The sequence below is a fragment of the Adiantum capillus-veneris genome, chromosome 2 (genome assembly GCF_014529385.1).
Source record: "Adiantum capillus-veneris isolate H3 chromosome 2, ASM1452938v2, whole genome shotgun sequence".
Taxonomy (NCBI): domain Eukaryota; kingdom Viridiplantae; phylum Streptophyta; class Polypodiopsida; order Polypodiales; family Pteridaceae; genus Adiantum; species Adiantum capillus-veneris.
In genome coordinates, this window is record NC_140932.1 from 140128875 (window position 1) to 140156064 (window position 27190).

Consider the following 27190-nt stretch of genomic DNA (forward strand, 5'->3'; position numbering starts at 1 on the left):
GTGCCAGATCACTTCTAATCTAGACTGACTGGACTGACTGAACCCTAATCATGTTGTAGCTTGTCATGGACACATAGGGTTGGATGTGTCACGTGACACTCTATGTCAGGGATGACGGCGATGACGACAATGCAACGACGACGCGCTGAAAACGCAAATGCTGAAATCTGCACTTTCCGGGTTGAAACTGCAAACTTCGATGGATTTGACCGTGCGGCGAGGATCTGCTGCGGGAAGGTGAGATCGGCGAGGTTTGGGGGTTGTTCTGTGGAGTCTTGATGTTGAAAACTGAAAACGCTAGTCTATATGCATCTAATATAAGTGTCTAGACATGCACAGTCTGCGAACAGACTCACAAAAGTGCCAGATCACTTCTAACCTAACTGAATTGAACCCATGTCATGAAGTAGCTTGTCCACGTATACATAGGGTTGAAGGTGCACGTGACATCCCCTCCTTTTCAAAGTGAGGTATTGGTACCGAACTGTATGGCGTCAAGGGAGATCGCCAACGGTGTCTGGAATCCTGTGAAGGATTCTTCGCCGGCCCACTATGATGCGTGGGTCATGCGATACTTGAACTTCATAAAAGTCTACAATGCTTGCTTGTTTGGGACGCGCCGAAAGCGACACAGTCATCTGTGGCTCTTTCAATGCTTCAACTTCGTCGATAGTCATGCGTCTACCTTCTTCAAGAATCTCCGAGGATGAAAATTCCTGAAACCACTTCCAACACAAAAACATAAACATACCCATTCCATGTAAAGTGACTGGAAAAAAAGTATTCCTTCGAAAAAACTTTGCATGCACTGCAGATGAACAAAGTGACGGAGTGCCAAACCGTTCATCAAACACACGCAAACCATGGTGTCAAATCTTGGCATTCTGATCAAAATCAATCAACTGTGGCAAAACACAATGGAAATGCCGATGCTCCAATGCTTGATGCTCAATCTTTCTTGTGCTCTTTCTGATTCTGTGTCATGCCAAGGAAGAGACAGGGAATGTGAATTCCTTGGATGCAAACTTTTCATCTTTTCATGAGTAATCCGCATACATCCATGCTCATTCATGAGTGAATCGTGTTCATCGTACAATATGTCATGCCTATGAAAAGGGATCACATAAAGACAGTGACTAAAATACAGGAAAGCATCACGAATGAAACACTCCAACAATGCGTGCTGACTAATCATTCATACACATAATACTTCCTGTGGGGGTTCTTTGGACCTCGACTCGAGAGCCAAGATCGAGTCTTCGTGATTGATCGAATCTGCAATGAGATTAGCTTCACTAGACAAAGTATCAACTAAACCATCATCCTTGTGAGCAATCCCAGCTTCATCCTACAAATCATCATGCTCTTGAATAATCACATCTTGATCATGCAAATCATTATGCTTATCATCTCACTTATCATTATCATGTGTGTCATGCTTTGAAAAAGAAGAGACTGAGAGAGTCTTCTTTTCCGGATTCTTTGCCATCTTTGCCTGCACATTAGAAATGAGAGATGAAGAATGAAGTTTGAACAACTTGCTCTCCACGAATGATATGGGGAGAGTTACTTTTGGCATTGAAAATGAACGTATTTTTCGCCCAATCAATGAGAGGGTTATGCTCACGAAACCATCGAATGCCCAAAAGCATATGACATCCTGAAAGAGGAGAGACTACAAAAAAATTTGCAGAAGGACACTTGTTGAACAGTGAACAAAACATCAAGGCACTCTTGCATTATGAGAGAGACCATATCGGAAGAGAAGCCTGACACCTCGAAAGGAGATGTCTTGCGAACCTCAAAGCGGGCTCTTTCAACAAGAGAGTCACTAATCAAATCATGCATACTGCCTGGGTCACAATATGACAAAACGCTGACCCTTCACATGACCATAACACTTAATGAGAGACTCATCAATGGGAGGATTAGGAGAAACTTGGGTCACACTCGTGTTCTCATTTATTGCATTGACAGAGGAAGTGGGTTCTGTGGGTTCTTTAGTTTCATTAGATTCAAGCTTAGGACATGTTCTTTTTATGTGACCCTTGATGTGACAATGAAAACAACGACCTTCCTTAGAATAAATGCTTTGTTCTTCCGACGTGATGTATCCTCCTAAAATTCATTGTTCTGCCTTTTCATCTGAAGTGAGCTTAGGTTTAGCAATTGTATTAGCTTTACCCTTAGGTTCATTTGGAGAGTTCTTTTCTAAGAGACTATTGGAAGATTGGTTAGAAGAGTTACCGTTCTAAGGGTTTTGAGAGGTCTGAGAAGTACTTGTGGACGTCTTGTTTTCCTTAGGCTTTCCCTTGTTGTGCTTCATCTCCTGTGCGAGAGCAATCACTACCGCCTTGTTGAGATCGATTGGGTCGAGGACTTCGACATCAAACCTAATATAGTTGTCCAACCCGAAAATGAAAGCCTCCTTGCGCTCATCATCTAATTTGCGTAATTGGGTGTCGATCTGCAAAACACGATTAGAGAAAAACATTACTGGCATACCATTTTGCTTGAGATTGCGTCAATCGTCTTTCAACCGTGCTAGGTACTGTGGTGGCATAAACCACGCCTTGAGCTTGTCTTGGAAGTCGGCCCAATTGAAAGAAAGAGGCGTGCCATCCTCGGCTTCCTCTAGGTGCCCGGTCAATTGTGCTTCTTGCCATGCGTGGTACCAATTAATGGCATCATTGGCAAGGTACATAGCTGCCGTCAAAACCTTGCTATTTCTTGTCTTCCTAGTTGTCGCAAAATAAGCATTAAATTGATGCAACCAAGAATGAATAATTATAGCATCCATCTTACCATCATACTTACTGAACTGGATCTTCTTTGTGACAGGGTTGTTGGAGTCCGAATCTCAGCTTACACCACTTGATCAACTACCAACATCTTAAGCTGGCTCGGACTTCGAGGTGAGAACATGTCGGATCAACTCTTGCATGCGTAGTTCTCTCTGTGCCTCACGCTTTGCCCGTCTTTCGTCGATCGCCAAGCGCGCTTGCTCACGCTCACGCTCCACGGCTTCCTGTCGTTCTGCTTTTCTTTCTAGATGTGCCATCGCAATGTGATCCGCTTCTTGTTGTTGTGCCATCATGTCCATCATCGACTTGACCAAGCCTCCATAGGATTTGGTGCAAACCGTGGCGTAGATGGGGAAGGGGGAGGGTCAAAAAAACCTCCTTGTGGGGAAAATTCATCTTCACCTTCTTCATGCTCATCACCTTCATGTAAAGTATCCATTCCGCTTCGGGTGATGACCATACACTGAGATCTTTGGTTCTTAACTTCATGAGAAACTTGGGTTCTTGTGGGTCTTGGGTGCTTTGGTTCTTGAGGTTCTTGAGGTTCTTGAGGGTCTTGGGATTCTTAGGTTCTTGAGGTTCTTCTTTAGCTTGCAATCTGTGTTAGAGAAGGATCTTCTCTTCACCCGAGTTCTTCTCTTTTCTGCGGGCGCACCCCTTGGCGGCCTTGCGCTCACACCAAGGTTGCTTTTTCCCACCTCACGTTGATTGGCCGGCCACTAAGTGCACGGTCCGCTCGCAATGAGTAAAAAGGGGCACAAGGGGAGGCTAGACAAGCCCTTCTTTCTTGGGTTTCCTGTCACTCTTCAAAAACAAGATTAGGAATTGACACGTCCAAGAGGACTTGGGTTACGTGCGACCGTAACCAGCAAAAAAATTATGTGGTTCTTGTGGTTCTTTCCTTGAGTGATATAGAACGCTACCAAAGCTCTGATACCAATGTAAGGCGCAGCGGAAGTGAATGTTGAACTTTGCTCAAGATGAGTGCTTTGAATTGTGCTCAAGGTTCCTTTTACTTACGGAAGCAAGAGCCTTTCGTTCCTTTAGTGAGAGAGTGCAATGGACACAAACAATTTGGTGAACACTGTGAATGAAGGTGCATGAGACTGAGAGATAGAGAGAGAAGAATATGACACCAGAATGTTGTCCAACCCTCCTCCAAAGGCCCCACTCTCTATGGCGAGAGCGGTCTACTGTTGATTGCACAAATCTCTACAATGCTTGGACTTGCCAATGATGTCGACGACGATGAGGACAACGACGAGACGGGCTGAAATCTGAAAACGCTAATGGCTGAAATCTGCAAATCTTTATCTGCTGAATTATGACTCTATGTCGGTGACGATGGCGATAACGACGATGCAACGACGACGTGCTGAAAACGCAGATGCTGAAATTTGCGGTTTCCAGGCTGAAACTGCAAACTTCAATGGATCTAACCGTGCGGCGAGGATCTGCTCTGCAGGAAGGTGAGATCGATGAGGTTCGGGGGTTGTTCTGCGGAGTCTTGATGCTGAAAACTGAAAACGCTGGTCTATACGCTGAATCGGTCGCGGTAGGTCTGCAAAACGCTAAGTGGTCATGCTGATGCAAAAACGCTAGGGTTGAATTCTGATCTGCTGTGAAAAACTGCTAACACTATGGCTGATCTGCTATGTTGCTGTGGAATCTGCTAACACTAGGGCTGATCTGCTATCTTGCTGTCGCCCGGGCTGATCTGCAATATAAAAACGCTAGGCCTCCAGATGGGCTGAGAACGCTAGGTCAGTTGTGGGAAGGTGGTCTTGCTAAGAAGGTGCCTGTTGAACGCGAAGTTCCTGCTGCCTCTTCTGCAAGAAATGCTAGCGCTAGGGTTTTCTTATATATTGGCTCTGCTAATTTGCCCTACCCAGTTCCCAACAAAAGTCACTTAAAAATAATAAGTGAAAAATGTCAAAAATAGTAAAAATAGGTCTATGCACTATAAAAATGCTCCTGATGGGTTCTGATGGAAATCTGATGATCATGTTGTGTACAACCAGAGGATATGCATCTAATCTAAGTGTCTGGACATGCACTGCCTGCGTACAGACTCACAAAAGTGCCAGATCACTTCCTAAGCTAACTGAACTGAACCCATGTCATGGTAGCTTGTCCATGTACACATAGGTTTACATGTGCACATGACAATTCAGAATAGTTTTAACTCACGAATTATACGAGGGGGTAAAATACTCATAAAACTACAAAAGCAAGGGACGCAAGAAAACAAAACCAAAAAAACAAAAAAAACAAAAACAAAATCACTTTATTTGCTACTTTACCAAACTAGATAAAATAAACCATTATTTACTTTAAAATGTTTCTAGAAAAGGCATGCCCAAATTAAGTTGAAGCACTTTACTTAGCCGAAACTTGAAACAAGTACTCACCTTTAAACTAAAAAGGAAAAGACATCTCAAAGATTTAATGCTAGAAATCAGAGTCCACACAACAACTTCTAAAGGAACAAATTCTTAAGTCCTAATGTAAGCTAAACACTAGAAATGAATACTACTACAAACATGCGAAGAAGAGGCTGAAAATAGCCAAAGAAGTACAAAGATCCAAACTTAACAATATGTGACCTCAACTTCGCTGCTTGTCCAAACATAGCATACATAGCTTTGACAACAGCTATGACATCCCTACTCAAGACGTCAGTGCCCAAGAGTAGGTGCAAGTTTGTATAAAACCAACAAGCTGAGTTTCTATCACCCTCCGAAAGTAATGGGCATACTCAGCCATGATAAAGGCTAGCATTTGTCAAGCTAGAGCAAAAATACTAAAGCGCTAGGGATCAAAACATCAAAATATTGAGTTCTAAGTCAAACAATAAGTGGGCTTTCAAGCTCCCCACTTTTATTGAATTTACTACTGATATCCTAGAGCCCATCTCGCTCCCACTTTGGACAAGCTCGCCCATCAAGCAGAGAATGATATGAGCAAGCACTTGAGTGAAGATGAGCTCCAAGTAGCTTTGAGGAAATGCAATTGCTTTCTAAAAAGCGAGTTACTTTTGAGTGCTTTCTGAGAAAGCAGATGCTTTTCCATGAGGATCTAGGTTAGCATTGCGTTTGTGTATGAGACTGCATCCAGGGACGCCTAGGTTGTGTTTGAGCAAACATAATTGTCAGCCCAAAAGTTTTTATGAAGTTTTAATAGGTTCAAACATTTTTTTAGATATCCGGCCACCCACTTAATAAGTGGGTAGTCATCTTCTTTAAAAAAGGCCAAATTTGGATGCCCCCTCTTTGCTACTATTTGTGGCAACACTCCACCTCTCTCTCTCGTCTTTTTGGTATGAATAACAAGCCAAAAAACTCCCTCTCTCTAGGCGCCCTGTTTCCCCCTATTTTTGGCAGGCTACACCCTCTTTATTCTTGCCAACCCATAGCACCTACAAAAGCAACCTAGCGCCTCAGTTCTAGAGCAATTAAGAGGCGCCCTTGCTGTGAGAAGTGGCTGAGGAAATTCTGCCACGATGGTTCAACAAGTTCACGCAGCAAGTTTGCGATCAGAGGTTGCTTTCTGTTCCGTAAGCAGGTGATGATCTATGTATGAGTTTTAGCAAAGTTGCTTTTGTGTTTGTGTTCTGCAACTACACCACCTTTGAGATATGGGCAAGGAGGCATCTGCCTACACTCCACGGATTCCAAAAACACAATCCAAGACGGTTTGCAGGGCAGTCAAGCTTTGACTCCTGAGAGAAAACTAGAGGATCATTGAGAGAACTCCGCCTCTCAGGTTCCTGAACGGGAAGGAAAAAACCATCGAGTCTAAGATCTAGAACGGAGGATTTCTTGTACTTGTAAAAGATTCTCCCCGTTAATAAAGATGCACTTTAGGGAAGGGGACCAGCCCATCTTCCAGTCAACGGTCAAACTAACCACTACCTTGCATACTAGTTCAAACGTCTGCACAAGACTGGACAAGTCAAACAAAGGGATCCATCTGTTGAACATGGACAACCTTGCTAGAGAAATGTCTCTCAATTCTAGTGAGAAGCGATCAAACTATCTCTAGTCTCTCGACTACAATAGCACTATGACCGTGGGCTAACCTGTAAGGTTGTATGTTAGCCCGGTATACTCTCATATGTTGTACATATATAAACATACTGCCTCTCATTCTCCACTCCATATCCACATACCCTACATGTTCTCTGGTCTCTATCAATCTGTGTTGCCCGTCCAACCTCAAACTCTAGCCTATGAGATGAGTCTCAGTTGTCCAATCACCACTCTTGGCATATGTGTGCCCAAATATCCTAGCTGCTCAATAAATCCATCCTCTAGTCATTAAGTACTTTTTGTGATATTGCATCCTCAGTGGAAGTGGTTGTCTCGATGTAATCCATGTCTCTTGGATGTGTACCTGCCAAAAATCCAACCTGAGGATCCAGTTCCTCTCACTATGTGAGTGTGTAAATGGTATGGGTTGAACTGAAAAGGCGGAAGTCACTCTATATCTAAACCAGGTGCGTTAAACCATTGTGTCATCCGTGCATATCATGATCTACTCTCACTTGCCTTTGTCAACTACCTAGATACTTTAAGAGCTCTATAGATTGTATGAAAGCTTTGTCCTCGACTAACTCACTCTATCTTTAGATGAAACATACTATCTGAAATCGTGTCTCCACTAACATGGGCGATGGGATGCAAGGTTCATCGCGGACGATGAGGAAGATCATCATGACTTGTAGCCTCTCAATCTCTATCCGCTATAAAGTTGAAAGTCCAAGTGCCCAAATTGCTCCAGCATACATCACCGCGGGGGTAACAAGATGTCAAAAAGCCACCCCTTTGTGAGGAACTCTTAGCAGTACACTTGGTGGCAGCAGCACTCTAGCATCGCCAATGAAGCATATCCTCTAGTGAACTCATCTTTAGTTATGCTCGCCATACAGAAGCGGCCTGAGGTGACGAAAAATATCTCAAGGTATAGATATGAATCTATGCTTGCCTCCAATAGGACTAGGCTCTTGATCTGTTTAGATGACTGAAAAATTAGAATCTTGTTCCCGAGGTTCATTTTGCAAGTCATCTCTATGTGCAAGACTAAACCAAGGCCTGTAAATGGAGTTGTAGTCCATCCTGTAACTCAAGAGAACAAGACAATGTCATCAGCATATCGCATGATATGAAGTGGAATATTTATCTGAGGTACCAGCTACTTCTCCTACGCAATGTACTCTCATATCTCACTGTCGATGTAGAGACAAAACAGAGTAGGTGAGGGTGGGTGTCGAATGTAATAGACTTCCACAATCCTTTATTCTTTCCTTGCGTTCATAAGTTCAACTTTGCACTATAGATGGTTCCTTTTGAAGGAGAGAGAGAGAGAGAGAGAGAGAGAGAGAGAGAGAGAGTAGACTCAAATCGACTCGAATGGGATGGTATAGCCGGATAACTCTTCAAATGAAGCACATCCGGGCCTGATTTGAAGCACCTTCTTAATACGGCTCGATGTGGATTGCACACCCAATGTTCAATGCTGGCTACAAAAATGCAAACCCGAGATACTGAAAACACAACAGATTTGGCATTAACGCAGGCTGAAATTGGATACAAATGTTGCAGCAAGGATGGGGCAGCAAATGGCTCAAACGCCAAGGCAAAGCGGGTACTTGGAGAAGAAGAGGGAATCGCTACCAATACACACAACAAAAACATAGATCTAGCACACAAGTTGCAAAAACGGTAGATTCAATTGGATGTAGTATTCTCATGGATAATTGCTAGGGGGATCTTGTTGGGGCACCCAAGAATGTGGGTGACTAATGGTGCATGTGCTCTCCTTACACTGCAAAAGGGGCCTTAAGTGATTTGTTGATCCTTAAGTGATTTGTTGATCCTGGGTTGGGCAATGACTTTGGTATGATTGATAAAATAAGTTATAGAAAGTCAATTTTAATAATTATTCAGAGGGGTAGTTTCTGGGTGAAACTGTCGCACATCTCCCAAACTCAAGAGTTCGATTGTCACGGAAATTGACGCGTTGGGTTTCTCTAACCTAAATATACATGTTCATAGTGCATGACGCCCACCGAAGCATAATAACATCAGTCAAAACACATACAAAGCATTATGCAAGAGGGTTATAAATCTGGGAAAAACTATACCGTGGGCTTGTCCAAACGTGCACTTCCTACAAACACGCTCACCTAAAAAACCGAAACTAAACCCCTTAAGCTTTGTAGAACAGCCTTGGCTCCGAATATGTAGTAGTAGCATGTCCATGTGGCACATAAAGACATGTGCACGTGACAGTGGACATCTTTGCTTCAAACGAATAGTGCTAGAATGGGCTCTGAGGTGCTTCCAAAGCACTTCACTCGGCTTATCACCCGTTCAAAGAGCGAGTAGATCCTCTGTCACAAAAATACGGAAGCGTAAACTGACTTTTAATTGCACTTCAAATACTCAAGAGAATTGGAGAGAGAGAGAGAGAGAGAGAGAGAGAGAGAGAGAGAGAGAGCTTGACACTTCATTGGGGACCAGAAGATGGGTTGGTCCTCTCCCCCCCCCCCCCCCAATAAAGAGATTATCTTTATTACCAAGGGAGAATCTTTACAAGCTCAGAAACGAGCCAAATGCCCGTCCTCTATTTCTTTCTTTGTTTAGTTCTGACTGAGAGAGCGTTTCCACTCTCTTTCTGGTAAGAGGACTTCCCCTCTTCTGCAAGCTTTGTTGGAAGCTCTCACCAGGAGAGTCTATCTTCCAAAAAGCTTGTCGGAAGCTCTCTCAATGGAGAGTCTATCTTCCGCTATGTGTGGCCCTTCATGCGCAATCATTCATGCATCGAACTCAAAAGAGAAACAAGCAAAATGCTCACAAACATGCTTGCTGTAATTTTCTGCACATAACCTGAAATACTTACATGTGCGCACTCCTACGCCGAAACGGAGGCCTTCTTCGCAATGGAATCGCACCAAAACTTGCATAGGCGTAGGATAAGAAGAGTGGAGTGAAATTCTATGAGTGCTCCGCTGAAAACAGCCCTGATCAAGGTGACTAGGGCCAAAGTAGCTACGGTACGGGACGGGACGTTTAATACGCAGTGTACAATACACTTACTAGACGTATTTTTGAGAATCAAAATAAAATACGTCAACTTTTTTAGATATGATACTTTGATAAGAACAAATGAAGCGGTTCAGGACCTCCTCGATGACTCTTCAATATTTAACCATAGCATACATAAACAAGCACATGAAGCTCTAAAACACAATTGATCAACAAGAAAAAGACATACGTTTTGAGCAAAAAAACGTTAGAATAGAAAACGTTATGAGACGTAATGTATGTTTCAATACGGGACGTCGTATATTCTAAATAAACTACGTGTATTTTAGCTGCTACGCTAGGAGCTGAAAACAGAGAATTTGCAGCAACTAGGTGTGAGAGAAACAGAGTTTCCCTCTTCTTTTCGCGATGAATCTTTCCCACAGCAACCTATGATCAAGAGAAACCTTGTTCTAGGTGATGAGAGCTCCAGGACTCCACATACACCACAAGGGCTGATTCTCAAGCTTCAATGGAGAGTTATGGTGCGTAGAGCACGCTCACTTTGGGGGGTACGTGCACTGCCAACAGCCTCAAGTGAGAGAGAAGGCACTCTTATAAAGCCAACAAGAAGAGGGGGCGTTAGAGGATGAGGGAGGGTGAGAGTGAGAGTGAGAGACTTAAAAACCATTCAACTTCACTTTAAAACGCTATTCATGAAATGTGCAATTTAACTCACAACTGCATACATAAATGCAATTTATGAAAACGTTAGCTGCTCGCTATCACAATGCCGTACCGACACTGCTCCGGCATTACCTGTTCGCACTTGTCCGACCATTTGGTCCGACCATTTGGTCCGACACAAACAATTAAAATTAATTTAACTAACTTACCCTAAAGCCTTAAAAATATTCCAGGCCTTAGAATTACTGTTCTAAGGACCCCATCTCATTCTTATGCTCGCACTGATGCGCGTAATTTTCTGAGCCTAAAATTTGAGGCTACTATCTACCCCTTATTGAAGACCCGATTTCCCAATCACGAGGGCTTCAGGGTATTTTTTGCTAGGGTCTCCCCTCGGTGCTCTAGCCCAAGTTTGGGCGCACGTGAGGCCCTAGAACTACTAGTCCTATTCTGATGTGCACACAACTAATTAGATAACTATTTTCTTGCAAATAAATTAATTATTCACAAAGTCTGACATTGTTAGATCCCTCTTGGTTCTAAACAGTTGACCTCAATTGTAGAACGTCAACATAACTGTGAAAGATGTTTGGGTAGTCCTTGAGATCGGACTCAGTCATCCACTTTGCATCTAAAGCGGTGTAATTCTTGAACTTTGACTAAATACTTTCGATGTAGTCTTCTGGACTTTAATTGTCTCTCGGAGTGGTGTATTATTTGTTCACTAGAAGAATTTCCTTAGTCCCTTCGACTTCTGGAGGATCTTCTTATATTGGAGCCATTAGAGGAGGACCAACATACGGTTGAAGGAGACTAACATGAAAAGCATTATGGATGCGCCAATGAGAAGGTAGATCCAATCTAAAAGTCACTTCATTGACTTTATCTGTAATCTTGAAAGGGCCGTAAAATCTATGAGAAAGTTTAACAACCTTCCCTTTTCAGACCTCCTTTTTCAATCTAGCTTTCTCAAACTTAAGTAGGACATATTGCCCTTTCTCTAGATTGTAGTTCCTTCTATGCTTGTCTGCTTTTCTCTTCTGCTTCTCTTGAGTACGAAGAATTGCTTGTTTGTTTTACTTGATGATAGGCAGTATCAATATCTCACACAAACTCGTCTACGGCAAAGATGTTCTCTTTGCTAACGATGTATGGTATTAGTATACGCAAACTCAACTAACGGTGAGTATTACTCCCATTCGGATTATCTTTCCGAAACATAGCACTTGAGAAGGTCTAAAATAGTAGCATTAGCGATTTCGCTTTGACCATCTGTTTGAGGATGATAAGCTGATGAAATATCAAGCTTAGTTCCCAAATTCTCGAACAGTGCTTGCCAAAATAGACTAGTCATGCGAGGATCTCTATCACTGACAATAGTCTTTGGCAATCCATCATGTTTAAAAATCTGAGCTAGAAATATTATAGCATAGTCCAAATTGCATCATTTCCATTCTTGGATCTAGGAAGATCCGTAATAAAATCCATGGCATGTTAAGCACAGGGAGTGGCTAAAGCTTGCCATAAACTTTGTCTGTCATATTTCACTTTCTGGCATACTAAACACTCGCGTACATATCTTTCAATGTCCGCCCTGAGTGTTGGCCAAAAGAAATATCTTTCAAGAGCACTAGTGGTAGCAACAATTCCCCAATACCCGGCATAGGGAGAATTATGTGCTTCATCCATCACCTTCTGTCTTAAGGACTCGGCTATGCATATTACTTGTTGATGATATAGTATATTATCCCTAATGGAATAAGGTGATCTTGAATGACCAGCTTGAAGATCTGCCCAAATTGTAGCGAAGTCTGGATCTTAAGGATACATCTCACTGAGAGATTCCAGTTCCTTATGAAAAATAGATGTCATTGCATTGATCTTTGGACGCCTGGAGAGGGCATCTGCAACCGCATTCTTTGTTCCAAAAGTGTGTAAAATCTGAAAATGGAACATTGAAAGAAAGTTGGCCCATCTCATCTGCTTTTCTGATAACTTTCTCTGTGTGAGAAAGTAGCGAAGACTCTAAAGATATAGCTTGATTATAAAATCAACTCCTAACAGATAATGTTTCCAAATGGAAAGAGCATGAATTACTGCCATTAGCTCTTTCTCATGAATGGAAGCATGCAACTCTGCATCTTTAAGGAGTCGACTTTTGTAGGCTATGGCATGACCCTCTTGGTTCAAAACTGCTCTTACACAATCTTCAGATGCATCGCAATACACCTCGAAAGGTTTGCGAAGGTCAGGGACGGTGAGAACAGGTCCATGGTGGCTGAGTAGATATTTAAGCTTTTCAAAAGCTTGTTTTTGTCCAGGTCCCCAATGGAATGGAATCCGCTTCTTCGCCAAATCATGGAGAGGACCCGCTATGGCGACAAAGGCTCGGATGAAACGCCGATAATAGGAACAGAGGCCGAGAAAACTTCGTACGTCATGTATTGTAGTTGGTATAGGCCATTCTACAACTGCTTGAATCTTATCAGGGCCCATTCTCACCTGGTTGTGAGATACTATATGACCCAAGTAGTAAATTTCTTTTGGAAAGAACTCGCTCTTCTTAGCATTCACAAATAATTTGTGTTTGCGTAATTCTTCAAACACTAATGCGAGATGCTTGTAGTGCTCTTCTTCCGTCTTTGAGAAGATTAGGACGTCCTCGAGTCTATATGAGTGGAAGATTCTATCCATCATTTTGTTGGATGTGGCTGGTGCATTAATGAGTCCAAAAGGCATCACTAAGAATTCATACAACCGAAAGGTTGTTGAAGTCTTATGCACATCCTGAGGAGCAATGCCAATTTGATGGTATCCTCTCTTCAAGTCTATACAACTGAAGACACTTGCGCCTTGTAACTTATCAAGAATGTCATCGATCCGAAAGATTGGAAATCAATTCTTGACTATGATTTTGTTTAGAGATCTATAACCTATGCATAAGCGGAATGTGCCATCCTTTTTCTGTACTAGCAAGACAGGTGAACAATATGGGGAAGTACTAGGCCTTATTAGACCCTTCTCCAAAAGTTAATTTACCTGCTCGAGGATTATCACCCTTGCTGCATTAGGCTAACTCGATAAGGGGGTTGATTTGGAAGAGAGCTCCCGGGGATCAAATCGATTGTATGATCCTCAAGTCGAGAGGGTGGAAGTTCATTTGGAAGTTCCTCTGTAAAACAGTCTTCAAAACTTTCTAGTAACTTAATTCTATTTTGCTCTAAAGAGGAAGAAAGTTGTGAAGAAGACACGTCTCTCTCTCTTGCAAAAATTAAGCACGCTGAAACACACTTTTTCATTGCTTTCTTAATTGCAATGTGATTGGTGATGGGAATATGCCAATCACCTGCATCTGCAAGTACAATATATTATTTTCCTTTATGATCAAAGGATAAAGTTTTCTAGACATAGTCAAGAATGGGATGCATCTTGTAGTGCCAAGGTATTCCCAAGATGACATCACACCCTTCAAGTGAAGCTAGTAAGAAAGACTCTTGATCTTTGTAGTTATCGACCTTTAAATTCAGCTTCCTTACGATTGGAGTAGAACTGGAGTTTTGCCCTTTGAAAGCAGAGGATGCTTGAATAGTAAATCCAAAGCGGTTGGGTTGTAGATTGAGATCCTCGACTCACTTCGTAGAGATGAAGTTATCTGTACTACCTGAATCAAACAAGAAAAGGGCCCGTTGATTGTTGATGCTACCCCATGCTTTGAGAAGAGATCTTTCTTTCCCATCCTTGGTTGTCTTCCCTTGTACATCTAAGACTGCATTGGAAAAAGATGGTTGCGGGGTTTTGGTAGGGCAATCACCCTTCATATGTCCAATTTGTCCACACTTGAAGTATCTTCCTTCGTTGATGTAGCTTCTCAATTCAAAAGGAGAGAGGTATTTCCCTTTCTTGGGCTGATTTGGCTTTGCTTCTGCATCGAAGTAGGTTGTTCATGAAGAGCCTTCTGCTTGGCATGATAGGTGCTTTGCTCCATCTTCCCGGGAGTACCTTTGTCATGTATACCATCAGCTATGCCAGCTGATTCCATAAGTATCTTCAAGTTACCTCGAGGGTAAAGCTTCATAGCCTTTTGTAAGGCTTCATGCAATCCTGCTTCAAACTTGTGCATCTTCTCCGAATCTTCAATCTTCTTGAATGGGGTGACTTTCAAGAGAACGTCTCCACATAGCGTGGAACAGTTTCGTTCTCTGACTGTGAGAGTTGATCCCACTCTTTCTTTACTTCTTCCTCATAGTTTAGAGGAAGGAATTGTGCATAGAACTCCTTAAAAGGAGTCCAATCCTGAGGCTTGCGTTTTGATAGAATCGGGATCAACCACCAACTGTTGGCGGTGCCTTTCAGGTGCATATTGACATGACGAAGCTTGGACCTTTCCTTAAAGTTACCTTTTGCAAATGCAACTTCAAATTGGCGGATGAAAGCCAAAGCTTTGTCATTATCTCGCCGTCCATTGTAGGTGTCAAATTTTACATCTTTGTCACCTAACTTGAATGTTTTCTGCTTGCGGTGCTTCTTCTTATGATGCTCCTTCTTTGCCTTTCGACTCCTTGTAGTCAATAGCTCTATCCTTCGACAGCACTTCCTACAAAGGATCGTCAAGGAACATGTCCTCTGGAGCGACTATGTCATCCAGATCCTTCATGAAAGAAAATAGCGGAGAATCAGGAGAATCCTGCTCTTGAACTTTTGGATTAAACCGCACATGACGTTCTGGAGGTTTCTTTTGTCTCTCGTGCATGCGGGAGATTCCAATTAAAGGATCTTTCTTTGGTTCTTGCATCTTTGGGTTCTACGGGATTTCTCCCGACCCCATCGGCACTTTCTTCTTCCCTTTCTCAAGAGTATGGAGAATCTTCTAGACTTCTGGATGGGGGAGAGCTTTTTGCAACTCTTCCACCTGTTGTTGAAGGATAGTGAACTCTATCTCACGTCCTTCCATTTCTGCAGACTACCAAGAGTTGTCAATCCCTTAAGAAAGAGAGAGATGACCTTGCTCTGATACCACTGTCAAAAAATATGCAAGCGTAAACTGACTTTTGATTGCACTTCAAATACTCGAGAGAATTGGAGAGAGAGAGAGAGAGAGAGAGAGAGAGAGAGAGAGAGAGCAAGCTTGACACTTCATTGGGGACCAGAAGATGGGTTGGTCCTCTCCCCCCCCCCCCCATAAAGAGATTATCTTTATTACCAAGGGAGAATCTTTACAAGCTCAAAAGCGAGCCAAATGCCCGTCCTCTATTTCTTTCTTTGTTTAGTTCTGACTGAGAGAGCGTTTCCACTCTCTTTCTGGTAAGAGGACTTCCCCTCTTCTGCAAGCTTTGTTGGAAGCTCTCACCAGGAGAGTCTATCTTCCAAAAAGCTTGTCGGAAGCTCTCTCAATGGAGAGTCTATCTTCCGCTATGTGTGGCCCTTCATGCGCAATCATTCATGCATCGAACTCAAAAGAGAAACAAGCAAAATGCTCACAAACATGCTTGTTGTAATTTTTTGCACATAACCTGAAATACTTACATGTGCGCACTCCTACGCCGAAACGGAGGCCGCCTTCGCAATGGAATCGCACCAAAACTTGCATAGGCGTAGGATAAGAAGAGTGGAGTGAAATGATTTAATTTCTTGGGAAGACTTTCAAAATGAAAAAGATCACTCCGCTTCGGCCTGGTTGTGTTAAAGCTACGAGTGCTCCGCTATAAACAGCCCTGATCAAGGTGATTAGGGGCTGAAAACAGAGAATTTGCAGCAGCTAGGTGTGAGAGAAAGAGAGTTTTCCTCTTCTTTTCGCGATGAATCTTCCCCACAACAACCTATGATTAAGAGAAACCTTGTTCTAGGTGATGGGAGCTCCAGAACTCCATATACACCACAAGGGCTGATTCTCAAGCTTCAATGGAGAGCTCTGGTGTAACAAACTTGGACACTCCAAGTCAAGAATCAACCGCGACAGCACCAAATAACCACTTCAAAACAATTCACAGATCACAATAGATTTGCACTGGCCCGGCGGAGTTCCGTGCCTAGAGATATTGGCCCCAAAGACTGGCGCCCCTTTCGGTATTTCTTTTTGTATTAATCAATCATCAAAGTACAAGAGAGCGGTTAGGGTTTCACTCTCAGACTCTGCGTCCAGATGCCCTGAGAAGTGAGGCCCTCACCACTAATTTAAAGGTTACAAGGGATGCCCAAAAGCAGAGCCCCAAAAGCTTTTAAAATCAAAAGCATCGGTTCTCTCTCTCTCTTAGAGAGTCTTTTCTCTTTTTTTTTTTAATAAAAAAAAGCAAAAGCAAAATTCGCGTCGCTCATCATTTTCCAAAAAAAAATATTTTTTTTTTTTTAATAATCCGCCTCCGCGATTTCCGGAATTTAGGGTTTTTGGCAAAAATTAGGGTTTGCAGGAATTTTAGGGTTTCTGGCAGAAATTAGGGTTTTTGCTGTCCGCCACGTCATCACTTTGTGACATACCCCCCTCTTGAAAGCATTGTAATCGACCGCGATTACGCCTGCAAAACCGACAAAAGCCATAAACCGTCTTAGCAGACACTGACTGTTAGTACCTACGTACTAGGAACACACATCTAGCACATGTACAAAATCGACAGTCACATCACATGACATCACAGGACATCACCAGACATCACAGGACATCACATGACATTCAACATTCATTCAGATCTTAGACCATGATTTATCGGCAATGTAGCTAGCAATCACATCTAGGTCCAATCGGGACCTCATCGATGTCCGATTGACTAACCCCTATTGCAACCATGTCTATTCGAGATCAATCAGACCAAAATGCTGCAGTCATTTCGGCTATCAGTTCCTGCACTCACAAGAAGTCAAGAACAAATCAGTATCATAATCAGGAATTCCATTTCATAAAGTCATCCAGCAGAATACTGTCAGCTCTCAGTATCCCTGAAGCTCAAAGAGACATCAGTGACTTTAGTATCAAAATCGAGGCATCTGTTGACAAAGGAGTGGAGTAACTCCCCTCTTGTGCATCCGACTGCACCAGATCTTCGGCCAAGCTGAATTCTGGGTTCCATTTGGAGTAGACTATGCTAAACCAAAAGCATCGAGGTAAAGTTTCACAATCTGAGGAGTATCTGCTAGGTCCTCCTCCTCCATCCACTTCGCATCAAGTGCAGGATAATTCTTGAACTTAACCAAGAACCGCCTTCGGACTTTACCTTTCTTCGTATCATTATGTGCCAAAATCTGTTCAGGAACAAGGATCTCCTCTTTTTCTTCCACTTTGGGTTGCTCATCAGGCTCCCCATCATCAGGCACATCACCCTTAACAGGGTTCAAGAGACTCACATGCAATGCATTGTGAATCCTCCAAGTATCTGGCAGTTTCAATCGGAAGGAGACATCATTTATCTTGTCAGTAATCTGGAAAGGTCCGTAGTATCACATACTAAGCTTTGGAAAAAGCCTCTCCTTTCCCTTCTTCTTTCTTAGGCGTGCCTTCTCAAAAGTAAGAGCACCCAATCATCCTCCTTCAGTTTCAAGTCGCGACGATGGCGATCCGCTGCCTTTTTCTGTCGTTCTTGAGACTTCTGTAAAGTCTCACGAACCTTGGCAAAAGTCGTATCCAAATCTCGCGAATATTCATCCGCTTCAAAGATCTTATCTTTCGTGCTCAGGAAGGGTGGAACCTTTGCAGCACCTTCAACAATCTCAAATGGCGCCTTCCCTGTCGACGAGTGTATCGTGTTATTGTAGGCAAATTCCACCAAAGGTAAATATCTTTCCCATTGAGTCTTCTGATCTGAGATATAAGACTTCAATAAATCTAAAATCACTGAATTGGCAATCTCAGATTGCCCGTCAGTCTGCAAGTGGAACGATGACGAGAACTGCAACCGCGTGCCAATGTTCTCCCAAATTGCCTTCCAAAACAAACTCGTAAATCTGGGGTCTCTGTCGGAGACAATTGTCTCAGGCATGCCATGTAATCTGAAAATCTGGGCCACAAACAGTCTCGCTAAGTGATCCGGCTTGACTGTTTTCTTCACTGGAATGAAATGAGCCTGTTTGCTAAATCTGTCAATAACAGTCCAGATACCATCGTGACCACTCTGTGTTCTCGGGAGATCAAAAATGAAATCCATCGCTATACTTTCCCAGGGGCGGGTGGGTATGGGTAAAGGCTGTAACAATCCCTATGCTTTATGCCTGTCAAACTTGACCTTCTGGCATACCAAGCAACTGCGCACAAACTCTTCCACATCCTTCTTCAGTCTCCACCAAAAGAAATCTCTCTCTACCCCTTTCATGGTGGTAGCAATGCCGCGGTGACCCGTAAAAGGTGGACAGTGGCAATCAGTCATAACCTTTTCCCTCAACGGCTGTGTAGCGCACAACATAGTCTTTTTCATCAAGTAGCCTTCCCGAAGGGTGTATCCAGCTACTGTCTCCCCATCCCGTATCCGTGTGAAAATATCTGCAAAACCTGTATCTGTGGCATACTGATCGACCATATCCTCGAAGCTCCTATGATGTATCGCGGAAATAGCCAGAACCAACGGTTTCCGAGACAAAGCATCTGCGACCACATTCTTCTGTCCCTGCACATGGACAATCTGGATGTGGAACTGTGACAAGATGTTCGCCCACCGCATCTGTTTTTCCGAAAGCTGCTTCTGTGACAAGAAGTAGCGCAAACTCTGATGGTCTGTAAAGACAGTAAAATCCGCTCCGAGTAGGTAATGCCGCCACTGAGTAAGAGCATGGATAACCGCCAAAAGCTCTTTCTCATAGATCTGTGCTGTCATCTCCGGCCTAGAGAACAAACGGCTCTCATAAGCTATGACATGGCCTTCTTGCATCAAGACCGCACCCAGACTACAACCACAAGCATCACAAAATACTTCAAATGACTTCTGCAAGTCCGACAAAGTCAAATCTGGTCCTGTAGTCAATTTCTCTTTCAATGTCCGAAAGGCAGTCACCTCTGTGGGTCCCCACGAAAAAGGTACTCCTTTCTGTGTCAAGGTATGCAAAGGGGAAGCAACCTCTACAAACTTTCGTATGAACCGCCTGTAGTACGAACACAGTCCCAAGAAGCTTCTAACTTCATGGACATTCCTCAAATTGGGCCAATCACGGATAGTCTCTATCTTGGCCGGGTTCATTTGCACTCTTGCTGTTGACACAATGTGTCCCAAAAAATGTATCTCTGGTAGGAAAAATTTCACTTTTCTTAGCATTAATCACTAATGTGTGATCTCGTAATGCCTGAAAGACTTGAAGCAGATGATCTCTGTGTTCTGCCTCATTCTTGGAGAAAACAATGATGTCGTCAAAGAAAGTGCCAACAAATAGCCTGTACTCTCGAAAAATCCTATCCATCATCCGGTTAAATGTCGCAGGAGCATTGGTTAAGCCAAAAGGCATCACCAAAAACTCAAATAACCCAAAAGTCGTCCGAAAAGCTGTCTTGTAGACGTCTCCCGGTGCTATTCTGATCTGATGATATCCACTCTTCAAGTCAATCCTGCTAAAGCATGAGGATCCCTGTAACCTGTCGAGTATATCATCGATCCTAGGAATCGGAAATCTGTTCTTGATGGTGATTTCGTTGAGAGTGCTATAATCGATGCACATTCTCCAAGATCCGTCTTTCTTCAAAACCAACAACACTGGAGAGCAATACGGTGAAGTACTAGGCTGGACAAGACTCTTTTCCAAGAGGTCTTTCACTGAGTTCATAATCTTTTCATTCTGTACTCGGCTCACACGATAAGGTGGCCGATTCGGTGGCGTGCTTCCAGATATCAGATCAATGGTATGATCTTCAGGCCCTCTCAAAAGCAATCGGCATGAGCGTGGAGAAAAAAAAATATTGGCGTTGTTTTCTTCAGGTCAAAACATATTCAATCTTTATCCATTGTTCAGTTCTCCCAAAAGAATGAGTAAGAAAACTGAAGTTCATCAAGTACAATCTCTAAGCCCTTCATTTATCAAAGTCGCTTTCTCGGCCCGGTAGTCAACCACGGCGTAGTTCTTGTGGTACCAAGGGATCCCGAATAGAACGTCACTCACGTGCCCTGAACACCCCTGTCATTGCAAACGAAGTTTGCCAATGCTCGGTGTAATGGCAACATCCCATCCGGGTGCCAGTCGAACTACCTCCGCCAGTGGCGTCAGTCTGTCGGGCGCAGTTCCAAATCGAGCCGCCAATTCCAAGTGAAAAGAAGTTGGCCTTGGCTCCTTCAAAAGAGCTTCTTGATCCTTCACTTTGCCCCAAAAAAAAACGGCAAAGTTTGTACTTTCATTCATTTGATTCAGTGCAAGTCCCACGCCATGTGGTACCAGTTCTGCTTTTCTATCTGCCTTTTCTGCCACATTCCTCAGCTGCTCTCGAACTCTCAGACCTATCGTCGTCTTTATCATTCTGTTCTTTCTGTGCCTTATCAGGGCACTTTGCGGAAATATGTCCATGTTTCCCGCATCCAAAGCACTTCCCCTCTCTGATGAAGCGAGCTGTCTTCTCAGGAGTAAGCTTGGGTCGTGCATCCTTTTTTTTTCTCTGGGTTGCTCTTTTTCATTCTACTTTCATTCCCAGAAGTCTGTTCGGCTCGTTGTGTCATGGCCTCATCTGTGGGGTAGGTCAGACTGCCAGAGTGAATGGCAAAGCCCCGCTTCGCATGACTCATCAACTCCTGAATAGAAGCTGACTTCTGTTCCAAGCAGTGATCTCGGATCTCTGTAGGTAGACCCAAGGTAAACCGCTCAATCTGTTCTCTGAACGAGATCTTCTTGAATGAAGAGGCGGGTAGAAAAGAGCTCCAGAATCTTTCACAATAAGAATTCACTGTATCGCTCTTGGTCATCCGGAGATGGTTCCAAGCAGCTCGTATATCTCGCTCAAACTCTTGAGTCAACCAAGAAGAAATAAAAAGCCTCTTGAATTTCAGCCATGTAACTGGCACAGTCTTGCTTAATAGAAGCGTGGATCACCAAGTACGAGCATTCCCCTCAGAGTAAGAGGCAGCTCTCCGAATCTTGGAGTGCTCTGAATAGCGTCCTCCCGCGAAAGCGATGTCAAACTGCTGTATAAAAGACAAAGCCTTCGAAGCATCTGAGTATCCTGAAAAGTATCAAACTTGATCGAGTGGCCACCTTCCTTAAACTCTCGGACTTTCTTGCTTTTATCTTCGAGAAAGTCATACTGGTTGGCTTTGTAAAAAAAAAATTCTTCTTGTTCGCATAAAACTTTCCGTCATCGGAGTCTGAGCTGTAAGTAGACGAGTCCTCAGTAGAACTGTCAATCTCTGGGCGAGATGTAGCCTTCTTTGCCTTTTTCTTGCCCTTTCCGAAGCTTTGTGTCTTGCTTCACTTTTAGCTTTTTTTCTGTCTTCTTCGCTCTAATCCGAGGAGCTAGAAGAGCTGTTAGAAGAAGAAGAAGAAGAACTGGGTACTCCTTCAAATCGAACACGCTTCTTCCGTTTCTTTGCTTTGTCGAATGTCGACTGACGACCCAAATATCCCGGGAAGTCAGTACCTTTGTTCTGCTTTTTACCGTGCTTTTTGCCTTTCTTTTGCACGTCGAAAAGCTGAGCAATCCGTGCATCAACCACGTTCTCCAGTTCCTGCTCCGTATATTTTCTTGGAGGCAGAAGGTTTCTTGAGAGCGGGTTTCGGGAGTGGTGTTGTGGTTCTCTGCCACTTCATCTATACCTCTTCCAAAGAGGTCTGGTTCATATATTTTGCCATCTTCGGGTCCTTGGCAAAATTGAGCATCATCTTTGTTGCATCGCCGATCAACTGGCGACGCTCTATCTCTCGCCGCTCCGCCTAAGTAGGCCAAGGCGGGCCATACTCTTTGTCTGAATCTTCGTTGTGATCCCAGCCCGCATCTCCAGATGCAGAGGGAGTCGACTGATCATTGCCTGAAGCCATAGGTGCCGCGGAAAAAAAAATTCGGGGATCGGATTTCCCGTAGAAGAGAAATCGGCCGTGCTCTGATACCACTGTAACAAACTTGGACACTCCAAGTCAAGAATCAACCGCGACAGCACCAAATAACCACTTCAAAACAATTCACAGATCACAATAGATTTGCACTGGCCCGGCGGAGTTCCGTGCCTAGAGATATTGGCCCCAAAGACTGGCGCCCCTTTCGGTATTTCTTTTTGTATTAATCAATCATCAAAGTACAAGAGAGCGGTTAGGGTTTCACTCTCAGACTCTGCGTCCAGATGCCCTGAGAAGTGAGGCCCTCACCACTAATTTAAAGGTTACAAGGGATGCCCAAAAGCAGAGCCCCAAAAGCTTTTAAAATCAAAAGCATCGGTTCTCTCTCTCTCTTAGAGAGTCTTTTCTCTTTTTTTTTTTAATAAAAAAAAGCAAAAGCAAAATTCGCGTCGCTCATCATTTTCCAAAAAAAAATATTTTATTTTTTTTAATAATCCGCCTCCGCGATTTCCGGAATTTAGGGTTTTTGGCAAAAATTAGGGTTTGCAGGAATTTTAGGGTTTCTGGCAGAAATTAGGGTTTTTGCTGTCCGCCACGTCATCACTTTGTGACATCTGGTGCATAGAGCACGCTCACTTTGGGGGGGTAGGTGCACTACCAATAGCCTCAAGTGAAAGAGAAAGCACTCTTATAAAGCCAGCAAGAAGAGGGGGCGCTAGAGGATGAGGGAGGGTGAGAGAGAGTGAGAGAGTCACTTTGCATTGGTAAGTGTGCCAAGTGGCACACTTACTTAACTTAAAAACCAATCAACTTTTCACTTTAAAAGTTCTTAGGATATTAATGAAATGTGCAATTTAACTCAACTGCACACATAAATGCTATTTATGAAAACATTAGTTGCTCCCCATCACAATGCCGTACGGGCACCCCTCCGCCATTACCTGTTCGCACTTGTCCGACCATTCGGTCCGGCATAAACAATTAAAATTAATTTAACTGACTTATCCTAAGGCTTCATAAGTAATCCAAGCCTTAGAATTATTGTTCTAAGGACCCCATCTCATTCCTGTGCTCGCACTAACGCACGTAATTTTCTGAGCTTGAAATCTAAGGCTACTATCTACCCCTTATTGAAGACCCGATTTCCCAATCACGAGGGCTTCGCGGTTTTTTCTGCTAGGGCCTCCTTGAGGTGCTATGGCCCAAATTTGGGCGCACTTGAGGCCCTGGAACTGTTAGTTCTATTCTAATGTGCACACAACTAATTAGATAACTATTTTCTTGTAAATAAATTAATAACTTACAAAGTCTGACATTGTTACATCCTCCAAATCATCTATAATGGCACGCCAAGTGTCGCAAGCCTTAGAAGACTCGATCACATGAAACTGTGTCAACAGCTTTGCGAAAATCAACAAAGTAACAGTGTAGTCACATCTTCCACGCCTTTGCCTGCCGAATCAGGCAACCCAGAGTGAAGAAGTGATTGATGGTAGAGTGAAGGCACGGCTAAGCTGGCCTATAGTGTAACTCATAGGCCCTCACTCTCTGCGTATGAACTCAACTCTGCCTCCAACACGGCTCGACATAATTGGCGAATGTGGGCCAATCATGAAGGTCTAGTAGTTGCCTGGGTCAAGAGCGTCTCCGGAGTTGTGGACACTGGATAGGTACCTAGTTCACTCTCCTCATAATCCCGATGCTAGTGCTCTGTAAAAGAGCTTGCAACTTCCATGTGTAATCTATTAGATATCCTTGAGCACTCAATTGACCCCCTCTATCAAATGTATACCTAGATGAATCAAAGACACTCTTAAACTCAACTATACCCTGTCAAAGTGCTGGCATTGTGCAAGTTGAACTACAAAAATTGTGTAATACCATAAAACAGGCAGTTTGCTGATGCCTTTTGATTGCTCTACTGGTTTCTATACAAACCTGGTGTATAGCTATTTTAGAAAATAATGTATAGCCCATCAACTAGCTTTGCAACCTCCTGATTCAAATGAATCCAGATCCATATTACATAACGCATGCATAGTAGGCAAACTCTCTAAACACATTTTAAGCCGTCAACTCTAGCTGATAGCACTTACAAAAGTATTACACTTAAACTTTCTTCACTCGCTCTCAAGTCTTAGGTTTTTACTCAATGGGCACCCCTTATTTGGTGATACTGACCTCCACTAGGCACCCACCAACTGCAATTATTGAGACACTCATCAAGTACAAAAGCCCATCAAAGGCACAACACATATTGCCTTTAATAAAGCAAGGTATGAGTCTTTAGATAGTAGTTGTTCAAACCCAGAGTGTCTGGATACTCTTCTTGCAGATTCTTTTATTGGAATATGTAAAAGATGTATGCAAGGCATGATGGTGTAAGCCAGCTTGGACTTAATTATCCTCACCTTGTTTCTCTCTGTGGATGGTCGCACATCAAGAATACGGTAATCAGAGAGTTGTGCAGCATAGCCTGCTTGCTTTGGTGAAATGGATTGTATTTTTCCCTCCCGTACCTAATGCACAATCCAATCCATGTGATACACAAACCAACAACTTGACTTGATCACTTGATCTTCTGTAAATCAACAGAAAGCCCTTGTAAGAGTTTACTTGAGCACGCCAACGTTTCTCGGCGGCAGCCATTTCCTTCATCTGTTCTGCCTCATCTTGCGATCGCACAGTTTTGGTCTTTGAGCAAGGACACACAAATGCACCAAAGGAGTAAGCAGGCCTTCTGGCTAACAATAAAAATCTCTCTCTCTCTCTCTCTCTCTCTCTCTCTCTCTCTCTCTCTCTCACAGGTGCAGTGAACTCACCAAGCAGAAAGGCCGTTTACAGGAAGAGCGGGACCTGGCGGAAAGAGAGAGGAGAGGGGAGAACTTAAGAGAGGCCAACTCCGAATGAGTGTTGTGGCTCAAAGCGTTGTGAGGCCTTGTAGCCGATGCTGATAACACTCCCAAAGAATGCGCCATCGCCATCTGTCTATTGAGACTGTTTCTAGGACGTTAAAATTTCTCTTCTTTCCTCTTCTTCTACTTCTTCTCCTCCTTCTCTTCTCTCTCTCTCTCTGTGTCCCCGCCTCTCGCCCTCCCTCTCCTGTGCTCTTTATCCTATCAAGTAGGCACTTGCATTTCATAGGCGGCACCTACGACTTGCCTTTGGCTGGGTTCAGACGACCCGGCGTGACATGGACATTGGGGGAGGAAAAAAGAAGCGAAAATTACCCCTGTAATTTGTGGAAATTCCCAAAATACCCTTGAGTCCGTTTTGGGTGGATTGCTCCAGATTTTTCAAAGTTTGTTCCTTTTTGACATTTAGAGTTCCGTTTTTGACCGCTTAACAGATAACTACTATGTGACCCACGCGTTGCGGTCAAGAAGGAGTATCATTCAATTTTGGGTAACCCCCCCTCTCCCTTTCTTAAAAGGGATAACATGTGTCGGTATTCTTCATGCATCCAATTCAAGGTAGTGACAACCGTATCTTAAATGTTTTATTATGTGCAATAAAGTTTTAGATGCTTTATGACATCAACCTAAATCACATCGACTTTGTGCAACAACTGAAAGTACATAGAGAATTGAATGAACATAACAACTTTAGAACATAAATTTAAAAGACTGCACGTTTGGGGAGGGGAGAGAGAGAGAGAGAGAGGGAGGGGGGGACTAAAAGAAAAGCAACAATCCACTTTCATTATTGTAAGTAGTCTTTGTAAGAATAACCTGATATTCATCTCTAAAGAAAAAGTTTTTTGAAAGACACTAAATCTTAACTAACAAAATTGTTGCAATTTCAAAATGATAACCTTCGGGATGTTGCATTTGGTACTCGTCAAATCCATGGATCCACACAACGAATGCTCCTACCAAAATGACGATGCCCCTCATGCAAGGTGTACAATACAATCGTCAAATTCTCATACCTATCCCTATAAGAGCATTATGCATTGGTCGGCAAGCGATCTGCGAGCTCACGAACCCTTATGCGAGCTGAACATGCATTACGATTCATAGCCACACTGATGTGAAAGTATCATTGGAGTCCTCCAAAAACTCATGCACTTCCATTAAGACTAGTATGTGACCCGTGCGTTGCCGCGGCTACATGTGCGTCAATTGAAGCAACTTCTCCTTCCCTTCACAGGGAGAGAAAATGTGGGTAAATGCCTATGATTCTCATATAAGCTTTTATAGCTCTTTAATACACTTGTGCATCAACCACCAGTTTAACTACTTTTTAGATGACAATGTATGACAACACACAAGGTCTAAGTGCCCTCCACATTCGCATCAACCAAGCACAAATCTATCTTTTGCATCAACACTATGTCTACCTTTTCGAGTGTAAGATCGAACAACTAATGAAGTGTAGTTACTCTTTACATTCTTGTGGATTGACCAAGGACAAATCTCCTTCTAGTTGGTCATGCCAAGCTCCAACATACTCCTCCTAATCATGGCAAGTTTAACCCCCCCCCCCCCCCCCGCCCCCCCTCTCTCTATGTGTGCGTGTGTGTGTTGAGTTCAAGAATTATCAAGTCAATTTGAGGTCTCTTGGGAATGAATTAAGTAATGGGCTCCCTTCGCATGATGTCTTGTCTTAACATCCTATGTTCCTCTCTAAGGAGGTAGCGAATTTGCGATTAGGCTAGAGACACCCACCTCACACAATTGATATGGGACCCTAGTGAGTGGTAGTTGCCCTCTAAATAGACTAATAAAGAGC

The 27190-nt window shown here is 43.2% G+C and overlaps 1 protein-coding gene across 1 annotated transcript in view; it reads right to left on the minus strand.

Annotated features, from left to right (window-relative positions):
* The window catches only part of LOC147463739 (Rhodanese/Cell cycle control phosphatase superfamily protein), a 40918-nt gene extending 15326 nt beyond the window's left edge, over positions 1–25592 (minus strand). Inside the window, exons 1-3 of the mRNA XM_086490565.1 lie at positions 25279–25592; positions 25073–25150; positions 24868–24975 (exon numbers count right to left, since the gene is read on the minus strand). Of these exons, the coding sequence (XP_086346691.1) occupies positions 24868–24975; positions 25073–25150; positions 25279–25440 (348 nt within the window). The 5' untranslated portion in view covers positions 25441–25592. The remainder of the gene's footprint in view (positions 1–24867; positions 24976–25072; positions 25151–25278) is intronic.
* Between the last annotated feature and the right edge of the window lie 1598 nt (positions 25593–27190).